We start from the raw sequence: 22145 nt of genomic DNA, 5'->3' as shown, positions 1-22145 counted from the left end.
AAGGTGTGGCATGTGAGAGTGTAATAGAAGCCCGTTGGTGAAGGTGCAGCATTAATTATAGAAGGAGCCCCAAGATTGGAGATGGCATGGAGAGAGGTTAAGGGGTAACACCATGTGGAAGGGTCAGAGGCCCCCAAAGAGAGCCTTGGAGAAGCTATTGATGAAGATATAGCCCAGCTGCAGGAGAGAGTCTGGTATTTTAGAGACTAGTACCTTGGAACTACATCCAAGGTGGTAGTGGATGAGAGCCACTCAGCCTTCAGGACAAGCTGTTTGTGATGTGCATGGCAGAGCTGGCCAAATGGAGTCCTTTGGCATCAGAGGATTGTGACTGGGTCCCATACATCAGACATTGAATTTTTTACACCACCAAATGTTTGCCGTGCTTATATTTGATTATGATTGTCCTGAGTCTCCCTTCTTGAAGTAAGAAAATGTGAAACTTATTTTGTCTTTTATAGGAGCCCACAGTTGAGATACTTGAATTTTTGAGAGGCTTAAGAATTTTACAGATATTTTGGACCTTGTAGAGGGACATCAGATATTTTACAAAGACTGAATATTTTAGGATTTTGCATATCTTAAAGACACTAAACTTCTAATGTTTTTGAATTTTTAAACACTGGGGGACCTTTAAAGTTATATTAAGTTTTAATCTGGGATATTAATATGACAACTTGGGGATTTCTGTCTTAGTTCAGTTTTCTGCTGCTGTGATAAACACCATAACCAAAAGCCACCTGGGGAGGGAAGGGTTTACTTCCCCTTAAAGCTTCTAAGTCCATCACTTAGGAAACTGGAAGGAACTCAGGACAGCAACCTGGAGACAGGAGCTGATGCAGAGGCCACAGAGGATCGTTGCTTACTGACTTGCCCTCATCACTTGCTCAACCTGCGCTCTTAAAGAACCCAGGATCACCAGCCCAGGGATGACAGCACGCAGAATGAGCTTGTTCCTCACATTTCCATCACGAATTAAGAAAATGCCTTACAGGCTTGCCTTCAGCCTTATCGTAGGAAGGCATTTTCTCAGCCGAGGTTCCGTCCTCTGAAGTGATTTTCTAGCTTGTGTCAAGTTGACACAAAACAGCCAGCACATCGGATGATGCTGGGGAGAGCATCATATCGTGTGTTACTATACTGTTTTTACTCTGTCTCATTTGATTTAGCAAATTGGAGATCAGTTATCATCTTTTATTTTCCACAGATATTTTATCTATACTAAGAATGCATTATAGAGCAGAGTTCAGCACACTTTCTGAAAGCTGACAGTTAATATTATGGCCTTGTTGGATAATATAGTATGTCTATGGTTGTACAGAAAGTTAACACAGCCGTCCTGAGACTGCTTTCCTTAGAGTAGCTTGTTTGCAAGCTTGACTCTTGGTTGGCATATGGGGAGTTGAACTCCTGCTAGTTATAGCACTGACGAAGGTACTTAAACTGTGTCTACTACCCCCTGTGCCTAAACTGTACAACATTGTCGTTTATGTTAAAACCAGGCTTATTTTTGGGAGTTGAAAATTTAGACATGTACTGGACAGAGGGTGTGTCTGTGTTCACAACGCCCCCTAAGAAAAGCCTTGGTTACTGCATCTCTAGTGGGCTTTTCTAGAGGAATTGAATGCATTCTGCATGGATCCCCTGGGAGAGGCCGTCAGAAACTAGTGCCTGATTAGCTCTGGATTTTGCCTTCAGTAACCTTTCTTTTTGATTTTGCTTTGTATAGTTTTATTGTAATGTGTCATGTGAACATGATTGTACGGGGCCTGTGGGTCTTCCGACTCAATCAAATCAGAACGTGGGTTTTAGGGCCTCTAACACAGTTTAATAACGGAAAATCCATTCTTAGCTTGTCAGCCTTACAAAATCTGGTCATATGAACTGTAGTTTATTGATGCTGTTACCGAGTCTATTTGTTGTGAACCCTTTTGTCTAGTTGTTTTATTTGCCCTAATCTATTTGAGCTCCTTGAGAACTGACAGGACATTATGTACTTCTCTTACAATGTTCAAGGCTGTGTCGTTTAGTTTAAGACAGTGTGGGGACATCATGAGCTCTTCAGTGACAGAGGTACTATTTCATATGGTATTGCTGGATGTTGCAGAACTAGAAAGACCAGTGATTAGCCTTGATAGTTTTGCAGGTATTCATCTTAACTTTACATGCCTCTTATCTATAATAAATTTAGCATTTTATGTTCTTTATAATGACTGTATTTTGCTCTATCTAGAATCGCAGCTCATTTCAAAACTGAATTTGAGAATGCGGAGACAAGCAATCAACTTTAAATTATATAGTTTTTTTTCCCCAGAATGTCTTAATGAAAGCTTCTACAGCAAGTCTTGGTAAACTGTAGCCTGCGGGCCAAACCTGGCCTGCCATCTGCTTTGTGTTCTTGCGAGCTAGGCATGTCTTTTACCTCTTAAAAAAGAGACTATTTTGTGGCATGTGTAAAACATGAATGGTCAGTACTCACGGTTCTCACTCAACATTTATTTGTTGATTGTATATGGCCACCTCATGCTCCAGTAGCCAGCCCGAGTGCTCGTGATGATTTGGACAGAAGGCTTAAGTTATTGTAACAGTCTTTCATGGAAAAAATGCTGACCTTGTTCTACCATGCTAAAAAAGCTAGCTGATCCAACATAGTAAGCTGAATTTTACTTGTGATAATTGATTTAACTCAAATAGCCATGCTAAGACTCGTGCATCTGTCATGGATTTAAATGATCAGCTTCAAACAGATGGCGGAACTATGCCTTAGCATAGCATGACAGTTGGCGTAGGAGCTGCCTTCTAATGGCGTTCTGGAGTAGTGGGTTCACAGTGGGTTTACACTGAAGCTGTGATGCAATCTTACAAGTGAGTGGAATGTAGATAAATGTTTTTTAGCTTGTAAGCATGTTACAAATTACTTCTTTTTTTTTCTTTTGTAAAGATTCAGTGTCTCTCAAAAATCTGCTGGTTTTGTTTACTCAACTCATCTATTATTCACCAAGTTGTCCAAAGATGACATCAGTTGCTTATTCAGGTAAATGCCCCCTTCCTAAATTGATTGGTTGATTGATTAACTGTGGTACTGGAAACTCAACTCATGATGCATCTCTTTTAAATGGGGGAAAAGAAATTAAACATTTGAGCATTCTCTTGTCTTGATGTTCTGAGTTATTTAGCAATAAACATCTGAGTCTTCTTTTCTCTTGATGCTTTGAGTTACTTATCTATTTTGGTATATAAGTTATTTATTTATTAAATTCTTTTTACTGAGCTATACATTTTTCTCTGTTCCCCTCTCTTCCTTCCCTCTCCTCTTTCATCCTCTCCCGTGACCCCCATGCTCCAAATTTACTCAGGAGATCTTGGGGGAAAAAAAAGATAAATAGGTTTTATTAAGACTCTGCGTTATTTGTAAGACATAACATTGGTTCTGAAGTCAACCATAGAGTTCAGTTTTGTTCATAGATGTTTAAAGACTTCTCTAATCTATTAGTGTTTTAATTTGGAGTCTGTTTGGCTGAGGATTTTAATGTTTTCTTAATATCAAGATTCTCAAGTCATATCAAGAGGAATTTGATTGATAGATGTGCTTCCATTTGATTATTGTCTACCCTTTGCCCTTTCTAAGGTATTTTGTTCAGCTTGTTTGTTTTTGGTTTGTCTTTGCTATTTCAGTGATGAAATACCATGATCAAAGCAACTTGTGGAGGGCAGGGTTTATTTGGCTTTCATTTCCATATCATTGTTCGTCATCACAGGGAGTCAGGGCAGAAACCAGGAAGCAGGAGGCCATGGAAGGGTGCTCCTTACAGGCTTCTTCAGCCTGCTTTCTTATAGAACCCAGAGCCACCTGCTCAGTGGTGGCCCCACCCACAAAGGATTGGGTCTTTCCACATCAGTCAAGTTAGAGAATGCTTTACAGTTCTGCTGATAGCCTGATCTTTTTGAGGCATTTTCTTGATTGAGACGCCCTCCTCTCAATTAACTCTACCTTGTGTCAAGTTGACATAAAGCCAGCCGGCACAACTGACCCCTTGTCTACTTGACACACAAACACATCACTTTTAATGCACAACCTTTCCTTTGTCATACATCCCCAAGATCTAGATCTCACACTAGTAGGAACATCACAATATAGAATATCCCAAAATTTAAAGGTTCCAGAGTTTTTTAAAAATTTAAGCACATTAAAATTCAATCTCTTCCCTCACCAGCTGCAGTACTTGGGAGAGTGGCCTCTCCACTTTGCCTGGGCAACACTGTAGAGCTAGCCATACAGGTATATATATATTTGTGTGTGTGGGAAAGCCAATCCTGAGGAAGTGAAAGCAGAATTGGCCCCGCCCCTTGCTCATAGCATCAAGGAATGAACTAGCAAGGGCAACACTGGAGAGCTCACCCTGGTATTGAAGACAGGAGACCTGGCAGGCTGACCAGCCCTGAAACTTCCTAGGCCCAGATCCAGGGTTATGACTTGGCCTACCCCAACATGCACCCCATCTGTGATCTGCTGGAGCACATGAAGGGTCTTGTCCTGCAGACCTGAAGATGTAGGATCTCTGCCACACATGGCAGCAATAGGATATCCAAGAGCAGTTCCAGTGAGGGCCCAGGATCAATAGTGTAGCAGAAACCAGAGGCCTTGAACCAGACCACTGACTCCTTGCAATGTACACTTGCACATAAAATCTGTGGATAAGAGGGTTTGCTGCACGACTCACAATGGGACAATATAACTTTCATGATGAGATTTTTCTTCTTTTCTCTTAAATTTTATTTTAGTTTCGTGGTAGGGAAGTTGAAAGGGCAGACGGTGGATATGAAGGAAGAGGAGATGAATGGGATTGAGATGCATGATGTGAAAGACACATAGAAAAATAAGAAAGTTTAAATAATGAAAAACACTCAATCTCTTTCAAACAAAATCCAAAATCTTTTAAACTTCAGAGTTTCTCAACTATGAGCTCCTTTCAAATAAAAAATAAATAAAATACTTTAAGGCACAATCATATGGTTCAAATCTAAATTTTAGTTGTTTTGGGGATTTTTTTTTTGTGTGAAGTGTAAAGAAAAAAGTCCTTTATGTTTTATTCTAAGTTGCTATTTGTTCTTATGTATGTTAACCAGCTTATAAAAATGTTTCATATTATTGCCATTTAAAATAACTTTTACTTTTCTTTTGTATAGCAATAAAAATCTCCAAAGTAAAACATAATACCAGAAATAGAAATGTAGACCATAGTCTTTTAAAATTGGGAACTAGCTTGGAAATGCTAGAACATATTCTGAGAGGAAGTGGAATAAGTAAGAGAAAAAATGGATTGGGTTATATATTAGTCATGGAAGCTATGTACCAGGTAGTTGGTATTTTCTGTGTGGTTATAATAGTGTGCTGCTCTTAACTGGGATTCCGAGTCCCTCTCTGTCTTTACACAAATGGTGTACTAGCTTAAGACCCCTGCTGTATATTTCTATAGCATTGCTCATAGTGAAAATGGTCTTCCTTATTAAAAATAATATTTTGACTTACTGTCTGTCTTTCTTCTCAGGCTGCAGTGCTCTGTGCATTGTTCAATAGGTGTTTACTTGATCGTGTGAGTGGCCAAGTGCTCTTTGATAGGTGTTTCTCACTGGAAACAGGGTTTCTCATCTGGAACTGATTGAAAAATCACTAACACCTTTCTTTTTCGGTCAGGTGTGAACTCGAAGTTAACATGCTTACGGAATGAAGACTACTGTAACCTGAATTTAAAAACCTTGGTAGTTTTGTACTCTTTCTTTTTAGGGAGCTCATATCACATTAATGTGAGGAGGGTAGATTAGCTATCTAATATTAAATCATCACATTTATTTCAGTGCCCATTCCAGCCATGTTACAAAAGTGCTTCCACCTATGGCTTTCTAACTCTTGTTCTAAAGGATGGTCTTAGGAACGCCCTAGTTCTCCCTGCCTTTCGGGATAGCAGTGTGTCACCTTCTGAAAGTGTCAGTTTTTGTGTGCTTTCCTGTTGCTCAGAGTTCTATCTAAATGCTTCTAACTTCTGCTAACCTCATACACCCGAGTACAGAAAGAACGTGAACAAAATGAACATAACGCACTTGTGTTCTAGGAGGGAAAAGTTGAGTCTTTCAGCTTTATCTTCCATATCAAGGCTTCGTTTGGTGTCTGACTGAGAAATGGTATATTGTCTTTTGTTATTTTTTTTTATTAGCTTGAAGAGATAGTAAGCTGATTGAGATAAGAAGTTTCAGGTTCTAATTCTCATCTTTGGGCTTTAGTTGTGTGGTCTTTGAACAGCTGAATTCCCTGAACACTTGGTGGAGCAGGAAATATTGCACAGTGAAAATCCCCACTGAGCGGTGTCCTGACTCTGACCTTCTTTCTGCTTCTCAGAGAACTACTCTCCGGCAAGTATGGTGACTGACGTCCTGCAGATCCTCTGCGACCAGAAAGAATGTGCCGTGGAGTGCTTGTACAACAGCACTGTGACAGAGACACTTCTCCAGCCCATTCATAACCTGATGAAAGGAACCGCGGTGGGTGTCGCCAGAGAGGAAAGGAGCCTCTTCAATGGCCAATATTCAGGGGATCTTTATTTCTGACATGGCTGAGATATTTTCTTACCGATAGTTCTTACATGAATCTTTGCTGTATGGATCATTGTTAAATCATAGTTTATGCAGGTATTTGATGCATTAGTTATGACAGGAGGCAGGAATGCACATACACACACTACATTTTATTTTTGCTTTTAATCAAGCTTAGGTCTGCTGGTGTGAAAAACTTAGAAAAAAGTTATTCTATTAAGAAGCCATTTGTCTTGTGAATGCAATAAATCTTGTTAATGTCTTATGTATTTTAATGACAGTTTTATAGCTTTTGGAAATACAGTTGTTTTCCTGAAGAACCAACTCTGCCACGTAGAAAGAACTAATGTGAGAAAAAAGGCATGTACAGCCCCAGAATTGATGTCTTCACAGATGTTCACACTGTGTGTCATCAACAGCCACGCTGTCTTCCCAGTTCACACAGTGACCTCAGAGCTGAACAGCCATGCTGTCTTTCCTTTCAGACAGTGTGATCTCAGAGCTGAACAGCTATGCTGTCTCCCCAGTTCACACAGTGTGATCTCAGAGCTGAACAGTCGCACTGCCTTTCCAGTTCACACCACTTCACTGCCTTCCCAGTTCACACAGTGTGATCTCAGATCTGAACAGTCGCACTGCCTTCCCAGTTCACACCCACACTGCCTTCCCAGTTCACACCCCACGCTGCCTTCCCGGTTCACACAGTGAGATCTCAGAGCTGAACAGAGCCATGCTGTCTTCACAGCTTACACAGTGTGCTTCCTGGAGCTAGAGAATTTCCCTGGAGAATAAGCTGAGGCCGAGGGAAGTAACCTGTTTATACCAGACACCCAACACTTGGTGAAGCTGCTGTCCTCACCAGGATGGCTGACTTAAACTTCTGGTCGGTGACTTTTGAGTGCCTGAGAAGGTTCCTGTCTGTTAACTGCTTTGTAGCATCTTTACCGTCTCTTCTCCCTCTTGGGCCACACATTGTTGACTGCTGCTTGCTGTAAAATGTCACTGTTTTAAACTTTGTGTTTACCAAATTTTCTATACAAGTTTATGTATTCTTTGTTTATTAAGTCCCCCTTTACCAAATGAAACCTGCCCCACATGGAAACATCCCTCCTATGCCGACTAAGGTGTTTTTTCTTTTTCTTGTATTCTTGTGCTGTGTCCTTCTGCAGTTTTCCTTGTATTTGAATTATTATTTGCAGTTTTGGGTATTACACATATCTGTTTGGGAAGATGTGCACATACTGTGGTGTACATGTAATCACTTGTCCAATTCTTTTTTTCTTTTTCCACCATGTGGGACTTAGAGATTGATCTCAGGTCATCAGACTTGATGGCAAATGTTCTTATCCTCTATACCATCTTGCTGGGCTTTGAATCATCCTTCTTGAGTATAAGCTAGTTCACTGATACACAGTAAACAACTCTCTAGTACCTAATTTAAGATATCCATCCTAGTCTTCTGAGCCACTGGTCTGGCAGTGCTGTTTTAGATATTAATAATCCAGAAGACAATTAAGTATATTTTTGTAAAGGGAGACTGTGCTTTCGTTTTCTGGGCACCCTGATCTGAATAATCACACAAAAACAATATTAATTACAACCCTGTTTGACCAATGGCTCAGGAATATTCCTAGCTAGCTCTTACATCTTAATTTAGCCCAAGTCTATATTAATCTGTGTATCTCCATGAAGCTGTGATTGGTAAGGTTCTGGTTTCCTTCTCCTTTGGAAGCTCTCTGATTCTGCCACTTTTCCCCTCTGTGTCTGCTTGGATTCCCTACCTTGCTATTTTCTGCCCTGCCATAGGTCAAAGCAGCTTATTTATTAACCAGTAGTAATAAATCATATTCATGGTATACAGAGGGGAATTCCATGTTGTCTCCCCCTTTCTGTCTAAATAAAAGGAAGGTTTTTACTTTACCGTAGTAAAGTTACATATACAGAACGGTTCCATGCTATTGCCTGTAAGAAGGTTACTCTGATCATGCTCTGTGGAGCAGATATTTAGCATGAGCAGCAGAAAGTTCTATAGGAAAACTGTGTGTCTGACAGAATATTTGTGTACAAATAGAACTTTAGTATATGTGAGATATGTAACACTTTCTAGATAGAAGTTTCAAGAAAAGTGGCTTATATGATAATAGATTATGTATGAAAATTGTGAGATAATCATGTGTGTATCTACATCTTTATATTTTCTGTGTACATATGTACAATCAGAACACACATACACAAACACATACACATATATACACACATACTTAGGTATATGTATAAACACACATATACATAGGTACACACATAAACACATATATATACAAACATGCATACACAGGTATATACCAACACACACGTATATTTTTTGCTTGGGGCAGGGTCTCTAGGCTGACTTCAGACTCTCAGTCTTCCTGCCTCATTTAGCCTTATGAGTGCTGGAATTACTATAGATATGTGTACTTATTTTTCTTTCTTATTGGTGTTACTAAATAACTAAAGAAGATAATGTAAAAGAGAAAGGGATAGATATCTAATATCTAATTTCAGGTATCTAGAGTCATGTGGTGACCCATTACCACACTGGCGCTCTGCACTGAGTATTATAAAAGAACAAGGCATGTTTACTTTAGCTCCTAATACAAGAGACAGTCCATCATGGTAGGGGCATGGAAGCTGTTCGCATTGTATCCACAGTTAAAAAATAGAGACTAATACATGCTGCGCTCAGCAGCTTTTCTACACTTCCCGAACCCAAACCAGGGAATGACACCCCCCTCAGTGGACGGATTACCACTACCACATCAGCTAATGAAGAGAATCACTGCAGGTGTCTCGAGGCCTGGTACTTCTCCATTCTTTCAAGTTCACAATTAACAGTAATCATCATCATCCTCATCCACACACATGTGCACGCGTGTGCCTGCACACACAGTAAATGTAATGTGTATGTGTGGGGTGCAGACATGTATGTGAAGATATGCATGCCTGTGTGTGCCTTGGGGAGCACAGAGCACTTTGTGTATCCTTCTAGTCCTCTCTCCATATTATTCCATTGAGACAGGTACTCTGCTGGAACCTGGATCTACCCAGGAAGCCCCAGCATTCTCCCGTCACTTCCTGAGTCACGGACACGTACAGTCATGCCTAGTTTTAAGTGTGGGTCTTGGGAACTTGAACTCGGTTCTTCATGCTTTGTTAGCACGAAGCCTTAGCCACTGAACCATCTTTCTAGTCCCCACCATATATAATTATAGGGGACTCTACCTGATTCATATTCATTAGTGGAATTCATGAAAATTTTAATATTGTATTAGTTGTAAGATGCATGTTTTAAAATACAGAGAATATGGACATTAGCATTCATGCAGGAAGAAAGCAATAAGTAGACCGTGAAAATAACAGGAGTTTCTGTAAGTTGACTTCAACATTAACTTAATTTCCAGGTTTCAATATTTTCTTTATGCTATTATATATTGGCTAAGATGTATTAACAATTCCATTTAAAGTGAGCAGATATGACTGGACAACTTTGTTGTCCATGTGGTTGATATTATTGACTATCAGTGAGCTCGTGAACTGGCTGTCTCTGGTCAGTCTTTGTCTAGTTAGGTAAATAAGGGGATGGTACCGATATAACCAAGTTAGTGTATTAGATACCATATATATCATGAAGAACTTGCAGAAATATGGTACCTGAAAAGTACAAGACAATGCAGATAGGGAGGGGGCTACAGCATTAGGCATCCAGAACTACACATGAAGCTGTAATACAGACATGATTCTCAATAACTGACTTAGGTGAAAATCTTGGATTTATTTGCTCATCAACTCTGCTGGTGAAAGAACAGAATCTAATGACACATTTAACTCAGACATATTATTTCACAAGCAGAAGTCCTCAAGGTTTCTGTTGTTGTTGTAGCCGTACAATTTTATTCTACTACGTTCCACCCCTGCTACATCATAAAATTATATGATTTGTCTTGTTATTTATTTTTTTTTAAATGTGCAGGCCGCTCCGGATTTCTCTGAAACAGCTTTAATTCACATAGCGGATATTTTGGCAAGAATTGCTTCTGTAGAAGAAGGACTTATGTTGCTTCTTTATGGAGAAAATATGAACTCTTCTGAAGAAGAAAGGTGAGTGGACATGTTAGCCTGTGATTGGGGGTGGATAGGTTTCCCAAGCAAGTACTAGCGACACATTAAGCCATCTTTGATGTAATCTCTTAAAGTATTTATCAATTGTCTTTACGTGTATATGTGTATGCCTGCACAAGTTTATGTGCACCATGTGCTTGCAGGCTCCCCTGGAGGGTAGAAGAGGGTGTGGGATGTCCTGAAGGTGGCATTACTACTTAATTTCAAAGATTACTGTATAATCTTAGCTCACAGTAAGGGTAGCGGGCATCATTCCAGATGGGAACCCACACCTTCTCACCTGCTCCCCAAGACCCTCTGACAAACCCCAGACTTCTGAAACCACAGGTAGTTGGGTTCAGTCAAACAGATTCAGAGGAGAAGCCACACCCCCTTTCCTCGTCTGCTGTCACCCAGTCCTAGCTCCTCCTTTGCAGTGGTAAAGTCTTGTGGCATTTAGGCTTCTAGGCTTTCTCTGTACTTCTGATGGCGCAATACTCGGGCAATCCCGTGAAACTGTTAATGTGTCTACTCTGGTTTATAAAATGGCATCATGTACTTTACCCTAAATCTCAGTCCTTAAATACAACATGGGCATTTTCTTGGGTGAATACGGAATGGAACATCATTTTATTGTAGCATTATATTCTTACTTAGTTTATTTTAATTTATTCAGACTCCCCCCTCCCCTTAACAGCAGGCTCTGCCTCGGATCTTACCTCCATAAATGACACTGTAATGAGCAGTCTTTAGCCTATTGCTAAGATGAATTATGTTAATTGTTTTTCAGAAGAATTGGGCTTTAAAATATTTATTTATTTTGTATATGAAAGCTCTATTTGCATGTATGCCTACATGACAGAAGAGGGCATCAGATTCCATTACAGATGTCTGTGAACCACCATGTGGTTGCTGGGAATTGAACTCAGGATCTCTGGAAGAACAGCCAGTTCTATTAACCACTGATCCATCTCTCCAGCCCTGACATTAATTGTTTTCTAAGTGCCAAGCAGCCAACTCAGGGAGTAAGTTACACTTGATTATGAATATTCCTCTTCCCCATTTTGGCTTTGAGTTTCTCATGGTTATAGGTATCTCTGCCATGCTGACACATAATATCAACCGCTGAACCCAGAATATCTTTGGTTTTTTTTTTTTGATGTTTACTACAAGCTTATTTCATGAATTAGAAATGATTTCTTCTGTTTCTGTCTTCTGAAAGGAATTGTGGAGAACTGTTATAATTTCTATAAATTTTTGATAGAATCCATTTGTGAGACAATGAGAACCTGGTGTTACCTAATTCTTTTAATTGCTTAATTTCTTTATTAGATATATAGACCTGTTCAGAGTTATTTCCTTTGGTATGAAACTTAACAGGTTGTATCTTTCAGAGAAATGGTGAAGTTACTTGTTTATGGTTTAGAGTTGCCAGTAATATGCTCTGGCTATCTGGTTATTGCTGGGCTACCAGTAGTGAAAATCTCTGCTCTTGTTCTGGTACTAATCATTTTAACTTCACTGTTGTTGTTGTTATTATTATTATTGTGCTAATTTGAAACTTAACAATTTTGTGGCTTTTTCCAGAAAATCAATTCTTGATCTTGTTGATTGTGTGTGTATATTTGCATGTGTGTGGTGTGTGCGCACATACATGTCTTCACAGGCGTACACATGCTATGATATATGTGTAGGTATCAAAGGACAACATTGTGTGCTTGAAGCAAAACATCTTATTCGTGTTGGAGTACAGTAAATTTGTTCAGTTCCATGGATAATGAAATTGTCATCCCGTACTTTCTCATTTCCCTCCAGTTTTTCTCTATTTGTTGCTTTGGTTTCTTTTATTACTCCTTAGATGTTGGTAACTGTTACAAGGGCAGTTGTCACTTGTGGTCTTTATATTGTGTAGGAAATGCCATGACATTTTTCTGGGAAAGCCCTAATGAAGCCTCTTGCAGTTACCTGCCTGAAAAAACACAAGGCTCTCAGCAGAGACTGAGTGGAAGCTGGGCTGGATCATGAGCATTAGTGTGTCCTCTTGATTTGATCTTCCCTTTGCTTCCCTTCCCTTATACATTCAGTTTGCCATATTTACCTGGAGATGTTAAGTATATAATGATTTTTTTAATTAGGAAGATTTATCTTTTGTCATGAATTTTAAGACCTCCTTATCTATTACTTAATCCTTTGGAAATTTATTTTTTTTAATTTTTTAAAACATAAGACCTTACTAATAACACAAGCCAGCCTTGAACTGTGATTCCTCCAAGTAATCAGTTCTAACTCTATGTAAGTTCATTAAATTACATGGACTTTGAGTTTACTTAATTTTGATGTGTGATGCTTTATTAATTTGTTATTTTTTTATAAAAAAGTTTATAAAATTAAAAAAATAAAGTTACTTGTTAGAAAAATTTTAAAAAATGAGTGCCATTATGCCTGTCATTAATAATTTAAAAACTAGTAAGTTTTTCTGTTTCTATATGAATATTAATAATATTTCTAGATGAAATCAGGGTTCTGCCAGTCACATGTGATGTGTATGTGGATTTATTTTCAAAGAAAGTTTTTTTCACATTGAAGCTGAACAAACAAGATGTTAATTACCAGAAGTGCCTTCCTAATCATCATTGTGTAAAGTTTGTATCAATTGTTTTCTTAGGGAAAATACTAGAATTTTTGCAAGTACAATTAACAAGAGTCTGGCTCATTAAACTTTGTTTTTCACATTGGAGCAGTGAGCAGCTAGCTAGCTGTAAAAAGGAATTAGGGGACCAGAAAATGACTTAGCAGGGAAACAGGCCACCTGCCAAGCCTGATGACCTGTGTTTAATTCCTGGGACTCACATGGCAGAACCAGAGAGCCAGTTCCTGCAGTTGTCCTCTGATCTCCAGGTTGTCCTGTGACTGTTACACACACAGACAAATACACACACGCACACACACACACACACATATCATACACAGACACAGATACACAAGAATTTGGGAATATTTTTATGAAGTGCTTTGGCATTAGGTTTATGACGATGTATGTTTATAGAACCCTGTCTTTTGTATAACAGGACAGTTGGGTCATCCATTTCCTTATCGCTTAGGAGGGAATTATTAATGACAGCTGAAAGGCAAGGAAAATAGTTCTAGGGAATAGAAGAGTGGAGACACCATCAATACATTGGTCATACTTAGATTTTACTTTACAAGTAAGTAGCTGCATTAGGCTTCAAATGTTAAACAAATCCAAAAGAAAGAACTCACAGTTTTTAAAGCCTACAAAGCAAGCGAGTAAATAAACTTAACAGTCATATTAGTGACAAACTCATTTCATCTAGTAACCCCATTATCCTTGAACTTGTAGAGAGTGGAGTAATGGAAATAACCTTCAGTGCCAGTTGTACTGGTATGTTTAGAAGCTGTATTAGTGTTACTTTGAAATTGTTATGGATAATAAATGGATATGTAATGACATCAAGAACTATTTTTTTAGTGTTAGATATAAAAAGCATAAAATTAAAGAAACAAGTAAAATCTTGACTATTTAATTCATAATGGAAATGCATTTATGAACTTACTTTTTCTTCTAACAAGCTTCATCTTTTCAGATCACCACATAGAACAGGCCTAGAAGGAATGGTATTATCGACAGTGAACAGTTACCTGCACTGTGGTATCTCTGTTTCCTGTTCTTTTTGCTAAAAGGAGACAGGAAGCCTTGAAGAAATGACTGTTTTTAGGTCAGGGATAAGAAGTGTACAGAATCACCCTTGCATAATTTTGTTTCTAGAAGTCAAGGTAGTTATTTAAAACTAGCAGGATAGGGCCAAAAGTACCTCGAGGGAGATTCTACTGTCTTTAAGATGTGCAACTTGAGGCTCAAAAATAATGGGTGCAATAGGGTGAAATATATTAGCTCTATAAACATGGACTTTTAAAAATATTAAAAATACAAAAATAAAGCAAAATGGGCTGAATAGTTTCTTAAAGAGTCTGCTAAGATGCCAAATGTATTTATTATTTTGCAAATTGATAAAGGTTAGAATATTTTTCCAGCTTTACTTTACACACTGTATTTTAAAGAGTTATACAGAAAAAATTCTTTGCAGAAGAAGTCTACTTAGTAAATACAAACAAAATTCTTAAAGCAGAAAAGATGCATGTGGTATTTCTTCACAAAATCTTGGTACTCACCATAATAGTTGCTAAAATCATCAAGTGTAAAGCTTTTCTTGCTAGAAATGCCATCTGCCAAGCTAATTTTTAGTATCACTAAAATTGGGACCACCAGGTTAATGTTGAATTCATGCAAGAGGCACACACACCACTCACAAAGTTATTTTACCAAAGAAGAAAAAAAGAGAGAGAACCAAACTTTAAGCCTCTAGATCTAATTATTATCTTGTAGAACATTTGGGGAAATAGGAAGTGGGTTGAAGATACTATGGGAAACAGTCATTCAAATATAAAATCATTGAATCATTGACCTGGAGAAAAAGGACACAGGGGGTTTAAATCCCTTGGCACAACCTATAAGACTTGTATGAAATGTCCTTTACACAAACCTGTCTAGAGGGAATGACATATTTAAGAGAATGCAGAGAAGTTTGATGTGGGATGTCTAATAATAATAATATTAATAATAATAAAAATTATTATGTGGGTATATTACATTTAAAATAGGAATCTTGTTATTTAGATATGTGTACTGGGATCCATATGCAAGGCAAGGATGGTGAAATGTTTGTAATGCTGTTGGAGAAAGATAACTGGAGGCTTTAGTTTTCTCTGAGTCTAATGCTTATTGCCTTTCTTTTGAATTCAATGTGCTAAACATCTAGAAAAAGTAGTAACACTGCTTTTCTCTGCAGTTAGACATACTAGGTTACCTTGTTTCTTTCTCAAATATTAGCTGTGTGGTATTGTGCAAGTTATTTCTATAATCTGTACATGTAATCTCTGTTACTGTAAGCTTCTACTTCAAAAGACTGTGGGAAAAATTATTTGAGACATTAAAATACCTGCAACAGTAAGTTTTACATTGGAAGCATTTCTGTCTGTGCTATTATTATTTCCAGGAAAACAATCTCCAACTTCTAGATAGGCTGGCTGTGTTGTGATGGGGAAGGTAGCAACAGCTCAAACAATAAGACTCGCTCACTGGAAAATCAAAAGCACTCATGCATTACCCTGACCACATGGCATCTGTGTCTCTTAAGTGTCTTGTAGATGTGGCTGTTTTCCCCTATCTAACTATCCTTTTCCATGTTCCACTGGAACGTTCATGCTCGTGTTGATGGATGAGGTATACTGACTTGTTTGTGAACGCTATGAGCTATCTAAAGAGAGCTAGCAAATGAGCTCTGTGGAAATGGGCTGTTTTGCTGCCTGGCCTTAGAATCACATCTGTGATCTCTTCTTAGTCCTACAGGTGCTCATATAATAGCCAAGTTTTCAAAGAAACTTCTTGATGAAGATATTTCTATTTTCTCTGGATCAGAAATGTTGCCTGTAGTTAAAGGAGCGTTTATTTCTGTGTGTCGTCAAATATATGCCACATGTGAAGGCTTGCAGGTGCTGCTTCCGTACGGTTTACATGAATCTATAGCAAAGGCATGGAAGAAGGTATGTATTTTAATCCCCCTCCCCACCCCGCAGGTCTTTATTTCAGTTACAAGCATCACTGTAAATACTACTGTGGACAGATTTTTTTTTTCTCCCAAGACAGGGACTCTCTGTGTAGCCCTGGCTTTCCTGGAACTCTCTCAGTAGACCAGGATGGCCTCAAACTCAGATTTGCCTTCCTTTGCCTTCTGAGTAAAGGGAGTAAAGGAGTGTGCCACCACTGCCTGGCGTAGGCAGGATATTTTAATGGGACATACTTCTTGTTCTTCTTTTTTGTCTTTTCCCTTCCCTCTCTCCCTGCTTCTCTCTCTCCCTCCCTTACATCCTTTCTTCCTTCTTTGTAACAGGGCCTCACTATCTAGCTCTGGCTGGTGTGGAACTCACTGAGATCTTCCTGCCTCTACCACCTGAGTGCTGGTATTAAAGGCATGTGCCACCATGCCAGGCTAAATATCATTTCTTTCACTTTGTCGTGGGTTACAGTATTAGCTCTCCATGTTTCTTAACTTGGCACAGGATGACCTCAGACCCTTCTCTGATTACCATAATGTTTTTCATTGTGGTAGCAGGAGCTTCAGCTGAATTCTTTGTGTCTAGACTCACTGTCTTCTGTGGAGGTTATGACATCAAGAACAGTAGATCAGGGGCCATGCATAGACCAGGGGATTGCTTAATCTTTTAGTTTTATTGAAACAGATAATTTAATTTTGAAAGCAACTGTGTTAAAATGCACTGAGTTTAAAAAAGCAGAAGTGCTATCAGTTAGAACAGCAGAGAAACAAACTAATGTATTTTTTATTTTTATTTTTTTTTCCTTTCTTTTAGACAAGCTTGCTATCGGAAAGGATCCCCACTCCAGTAGAGGGCTCAGACTCAGTTTCTTCAGTGAGCCAGGAATCTCCCAACATGTAAGTGTAATTGTTCAACATTTCTCTATTGTGCTTGCTGAAATAATATAGAAATAATTGAAATTCATTGGAAAACTATGGTAAAATATTTTCCAGGAAGTTAAACTATATGCATAGAGCTTTAAGGAAAATTACACTTACTATTATTTATAGATTATGTGATACTTGTAGCTATTAACAGATCTAGAAATATTAGATAACTTTTGCTTCATTGTGTATTTATATTTTGCATTAGGAAGCTTAGCATATTGCAAAGTTTTTTAGAAAAACTGGAGAATTATCAAATATTAAAATTGGAAAGTTAACTTGCATGTTCAGTAGAAGCAAAATGTTTTCGAATGCTGCTGAAATCCATTTTATGTGTTTTTCAAAATATGGTAGAAGTGCAGTTTAATTATGGTTTGGCATTTGAAAATTATGTAAATTAATATTTCAGTGTATATCTTTATGCTCTTTTATAAATATTAATCTGTGTGCTAGCAGGTTAGCAGGGAAGACACTTCATTAAACTAAGGTTTCATGACCTACATGTTCCAGGTTCTTATTTAGTTCTGTGGTTGAGTATTGGCACAGTATGAACACATAGTAGGGACAGCCTTCAGGGATGCTCTTTGCTTAGTGTTGACTTTGGATTCTTTTTCTTTTGTAGGTTAGAACTTAACTTACAAAATCAGTTATTTTTTTAAAATTTAAGAAGAGTGTAAAGGTTCAAGATAGTTCATTCTCTAGAAGTTTCCTGTATATTTTTTTCTAATATGGTTATCCAACACTATCAACTGCTGTTTTTCCCCCCATTTTTCCATTGAGAAATTGTGGGAAAACTAGACAAGCTTTGTCTAGTCACAGCCTGTAGCCATAGCTTTCCTCAAGGGCACACCTCACTGTCCTCAAATGTCATCGCAGATAAAGCAGAACAGAATAGATGTTTGCTACAGGGAGCTGTTTCTGTTGAGGGCGTGTCCTGGATAAGAGGCCCTGCTTGTGCAAGAGTGCCCTACCTTTGTGATTTGTCTTTGTTTTATATGTAGGTGTAGAGAGGCAGTGTTATGTGCATGTACTCTACATAAAAACAGTGCCACAGTAAAAGAGGTTTCTGAACCCCAGATATTATGTTTGTGATATATGTATATCTGTTTATATATATCTGTTTACACACACACATACACACATACACACATGTTTGTGTTATTTAGGACTATCTAGAGAGAATCAGTAGGCTAGATTCATGTATTGATACATGAGCAAGGAGAGAATTTAGGGGAATTGGTTCATACTGTTTTAGAGTTCAGGATATTTGAAAAGTTGATGATTATTTGGGCAATGGTTGTGTACACCTTTAATTCCAGCACTTCCTAGGCAGAGGCAGGCAGGTCTCCGAGTTTGAGGCCAGCCTGGTCTACTGAGTGAGTTCAAGAACATCTTAGCTATTCTGATCTTAGCCAGGTGTTAATGGAATCTCAGAGTAGTTTTGATTTGCATTTCCCTGATGGCTGAGATGTTGAACATCTCCTTAAGTGTTTCTCAGCCATTTGAGATTCTTCTGTTGAGAATTCTCTGTTTAGATCTGTACCCCAACTGTAGTATTTGGTTTGTTGATGTCTAGTTTCTTGAGTTCTGTATATATTTTGGAAATCAGCCCTCTGTCAGATGTGGGGTTGGTGAAAATCTTTTCCCATTCTGTAGATTGCTGTTTTGTCCTATTGACAGTGTCCTTTGCCTTAGAGAAACTTTTCATGAGGTCCCGTTTATAAATTGTTAATCTTAGTGTCTGTGCTATTTGTGTCCTGTTGAGGAACTTGGCTCCAGTGTCAATGCATTCAAGGCTTCTTCCCACTTTCTCTTCTGTCAGGTTCAGGTATCTGGATTTATGTTGAGGTCTTTGATTTCCGTGGACTTGAGTTTTGTGAGTGTGATAGATATAGGTCTATCTGTGTTCTGCATGCTGAAATCCAGTTGGGCGCAGCACTATTTGTTGTAGATGCTTTCTTTTTTCCATTGTATAATTTTGGCTTCTTTAAGGAATGTTAGCAGGTGGTGGGTGGTATCTTCCCTGAAGTCCCTGGGGACCACTCTGGCTTCCGGTAAAGATACTGGGTCTGTGGGTCCTAGTGTGGAGCCTAGGGAAGGGCATACAATCTGGGGTTGTTGGGCAGGCTTTAACAAGTTTTAGCTGGGGCTGGTCTGTTTATTTGTCTGGGATTTCTAGATCCTGCCTAGCCTCTGGTAAAGCCAAACACTTCTAAAGTAGAAGGTCAGAATATGGAGTCCAAGGGAGGGGTGCGATGCACTGTCCACTGCACCATGGAGCCACCTCCTAACTCTAACTGTAGCCTTTAGAAAGAAAGTATAGAGTCGTTAGGTGTTCATGCTGTGTTTTGAAATGCAATATGGGTTTGATGTATCTTCATCCATCAGTGGTCTTCTACACATGCCACAATCCTCAATGTTGTAGATATTTAGAATTCTTTTAATACCTAATTCACTTCTTTACATTGATAAGCTTTACACTTGTTGACCATTTTTGTAATTGTTTTATTCCACAGCTTGTAACTTGTGACCTTTTCTCCACATGAGCATATTTTTTACCTTTATACCTTTTAGTTTCCAAATATAGTTTTGCTTTGATTGTTTGTTAAGCTCTGAGGGTGGTGAACTATTCCTGCCTTTTATGTCTAAATTGCCTTCCCTCCCTCCCTCCCAACCTCCCTCCTTCCCTCCCTATACCTCTCTTACTTTAATTTCTCCCTCCCTTCCTGTCTTTTTTTTTTTTTTTTTAAAGACAGGTGATCACTGTGCAGCCCTGGCTGATCTATAACTTGCTTTGTTACCAAGGCTGGTCTCAGACTCTTCTGTCCTCTACCTCTTCCTCTGTCAAGTGCTGGGATTATAGGTGTATGCTGCCATGCCAAGCTAATCTGTTATGTCTAGAAATGTTTGTTCTTTCAAACCACACTGCCACCACAAGTCTTTTCTACTTTAAGCATATGTTCTTATTCCTAAGTAGTTTAATTATGTAGAAATGTTGATGCAGGCAAACATTTCTCATCAGTTCTTGAAGCTGCCATTACAGTATTTTCTGGACTGTATGGCTCTTGACAGGTCTTGTTATCTACAATATGGCCGCCCATGTTTAATAGGTGGTGGCAGCTCTTGCTTGTAATTTAACTGTTTGCTTAATCTCGGTGATTTATGTTAACTTACTTAAGTACTCTGGATGATATTTTAATTCATACACAGATTGTATATTTTTCTCAATTTTAGGAAATTCTCAGTATTTAATTGAGCAATAAAATATATTTATGGAATATAGAATTTTTTTCAAATTCTTTTCTTATGGTTTCTCTTGTAGGCTTTTTTTGACCACCAACCAGCTCCTAAATCATAACATAGGGACTTAATATTAGTCATGACTGCTCAGCCTTATCTTATGCTTTTCCCACTAGCTCTAATAGCTTAAATTAGCTCTTTTTTTCTTCATCTACGTTTGCCTTTCTTTCCTTCTGTATGGCCTATTCTGAACTGTCATACAATCTGTTTTGTCTGACTGGCAGCTACTTGGCTGACTTGCCCTGAGCATCTATCTCCCTCTTTCTCATTCTCTTCTCCCTCCTTTCTCTTTCCCCTTCTCCTATTTATTCTTTCTACTTGACTGCCCCACATGTCCCTCTGTTGCCTAGCTATTGACTGTTCAACTTTTTATTAGGCCAATCAGGTACCTTAAGCAGGCAAGATGAAACAGCAACACACCTTTACATAGTTAAACAAATGCAGCATAAATGAATGTAACACATCTTTACATAGAGAAAGTAATATTCTGCAACATATACAAATGAAGCACATCTTTACATACTTAAAGTAATATTCCACAAGTTTCTGTTATTTTTTAAAATCTGTGCAGAAAGTTATCAGTCTTAAAAATGTATTTTGACTGGTACAAAATGAACATAGTTAAGAGCTGCAAAAATCTGGCTGCTCATAGTTCTATTTTTAGTTGCAATGGAAATAGTCTGAAGGTCTATAGACATAAATGCCTTGTTCATTGGGTCCACTCACGTATATGTCTCTGTCATTTAGCATCACACAGAGACAAGAGGGACTTTTTATAAGGGCAGCTCTGCTGTGTAGCATGCAGTCTCGTGTTCGACTTTGTCAATAAATGAAAACAATAAAGTGTTCTCTCTGTTATAACAAAAAATGTGTTTTGAGGAAAAATGTTACTATTCACTTCCAAATAAAATAGAAATTTATGAAAATAAAAGAGAAAACAAGCATATTATGCTCTAGACCATAAGAAAAATGTTTTAATAAACAGAAGGCACAACAATAATGGAGATTTGAGGTTTAGGGAATCCAAGTGCAGTGGAATTACCATGGGAAATTACAGCGTGCATAAAGATTGAGGCTTAGTCTCAGTGCTGCACCGGAAATGCACTCCAGTCATCAGTGCTGGGAAGCTGTTGGAATGGAAGTGACTTCCAGCTTGGCTCATAATATCTACTGAACAACCTGTAATTGGTGTATTCTCTGTCAGTTTAATTCTTGTCCATGCTGCTCTTACATATTTTCAGTTTTGTGGATATTAAACATCCCTTTCCCTGTTCCAGTGTGGCTTGGGAAGACAATTTGCTAGATGATTTACTGAACTTTGCTGCCACTCCCAAAGGATTGCTCCTTCTTCAGAGAACAGGTGCCATCAATGAATGTGTGACGTTTATGTTCAACCAGTACGCGAAAAAACTGCAGGTATGAATAACCATCTGCTCTAGGCAAAAGGAATTGTTGTTATGAAAGCTGTTGAGAGCTTCATTCTTCTCTCCGTGTGTGATGAGGTTATTAAGCTTCAGTTAGAATGCTGTGTGGCACGATGCCACTTGATTTTTTTTCTTTTTT

At 38.4% G+C, this 22145-nt stretch overlaps 1 protein-coding gene across 1 annotated transcript in view; it reads left to right on the top strand.

Annotated features, from left to right (window-relative positions):
- The window catches only part of Tbc1d32 (TBC1 domain family member 32), a 172757-nt gene that overhangs the window by 40511 nt on the left and 110101 nt on the right, over window positions 1-22145 (top strand). Inside the window, exons 13-18 of the mRNA XM_050138090.1 lie at window positions 2942-3034; window positions 6395-6537; window positions 10598-10725; window positions 16146-16347; window positions 17173-17255; window positions 21860-21998. Coding sequence (XP_049994047.1) covers window positions 2942-3034; window positions 6395-6537; window positions 10598-10725; window positions 16146-16347; window positions 17173-17255; window positions 21860-21998 — 788 coding nt within the window. The remainder of the gene's footprint in view (window positions 1-2941; window positions 3035-6394; window positions 6538-10597; window positions 10726-16145; window positions 16348-17172; window positions 17256-21859; window positions 21999-22145) is intronic.

The sequence above is a fragment of the Alexandromys fortis genome, unplaced genomic scaffold (assembly GCF_014885135.2).
Source record: "Alexandromys fortis isolate MF-2015 unplaced genomic scaffold, M_Fortis_MF-2015_v1.1 scaffold_14, whole genome shotgun sequence".
NCBI lineage: Eukaryota > Metazoa > Chordata > Mammalia > Rodentia > Cricetidae > Alexandromys > Alexandromys fortis.
The sequence above is the reverse complement of the archived record's forward strand: the minus strand, read 5'-3'. Positions and strand labels throughout refer to the sequence as shown.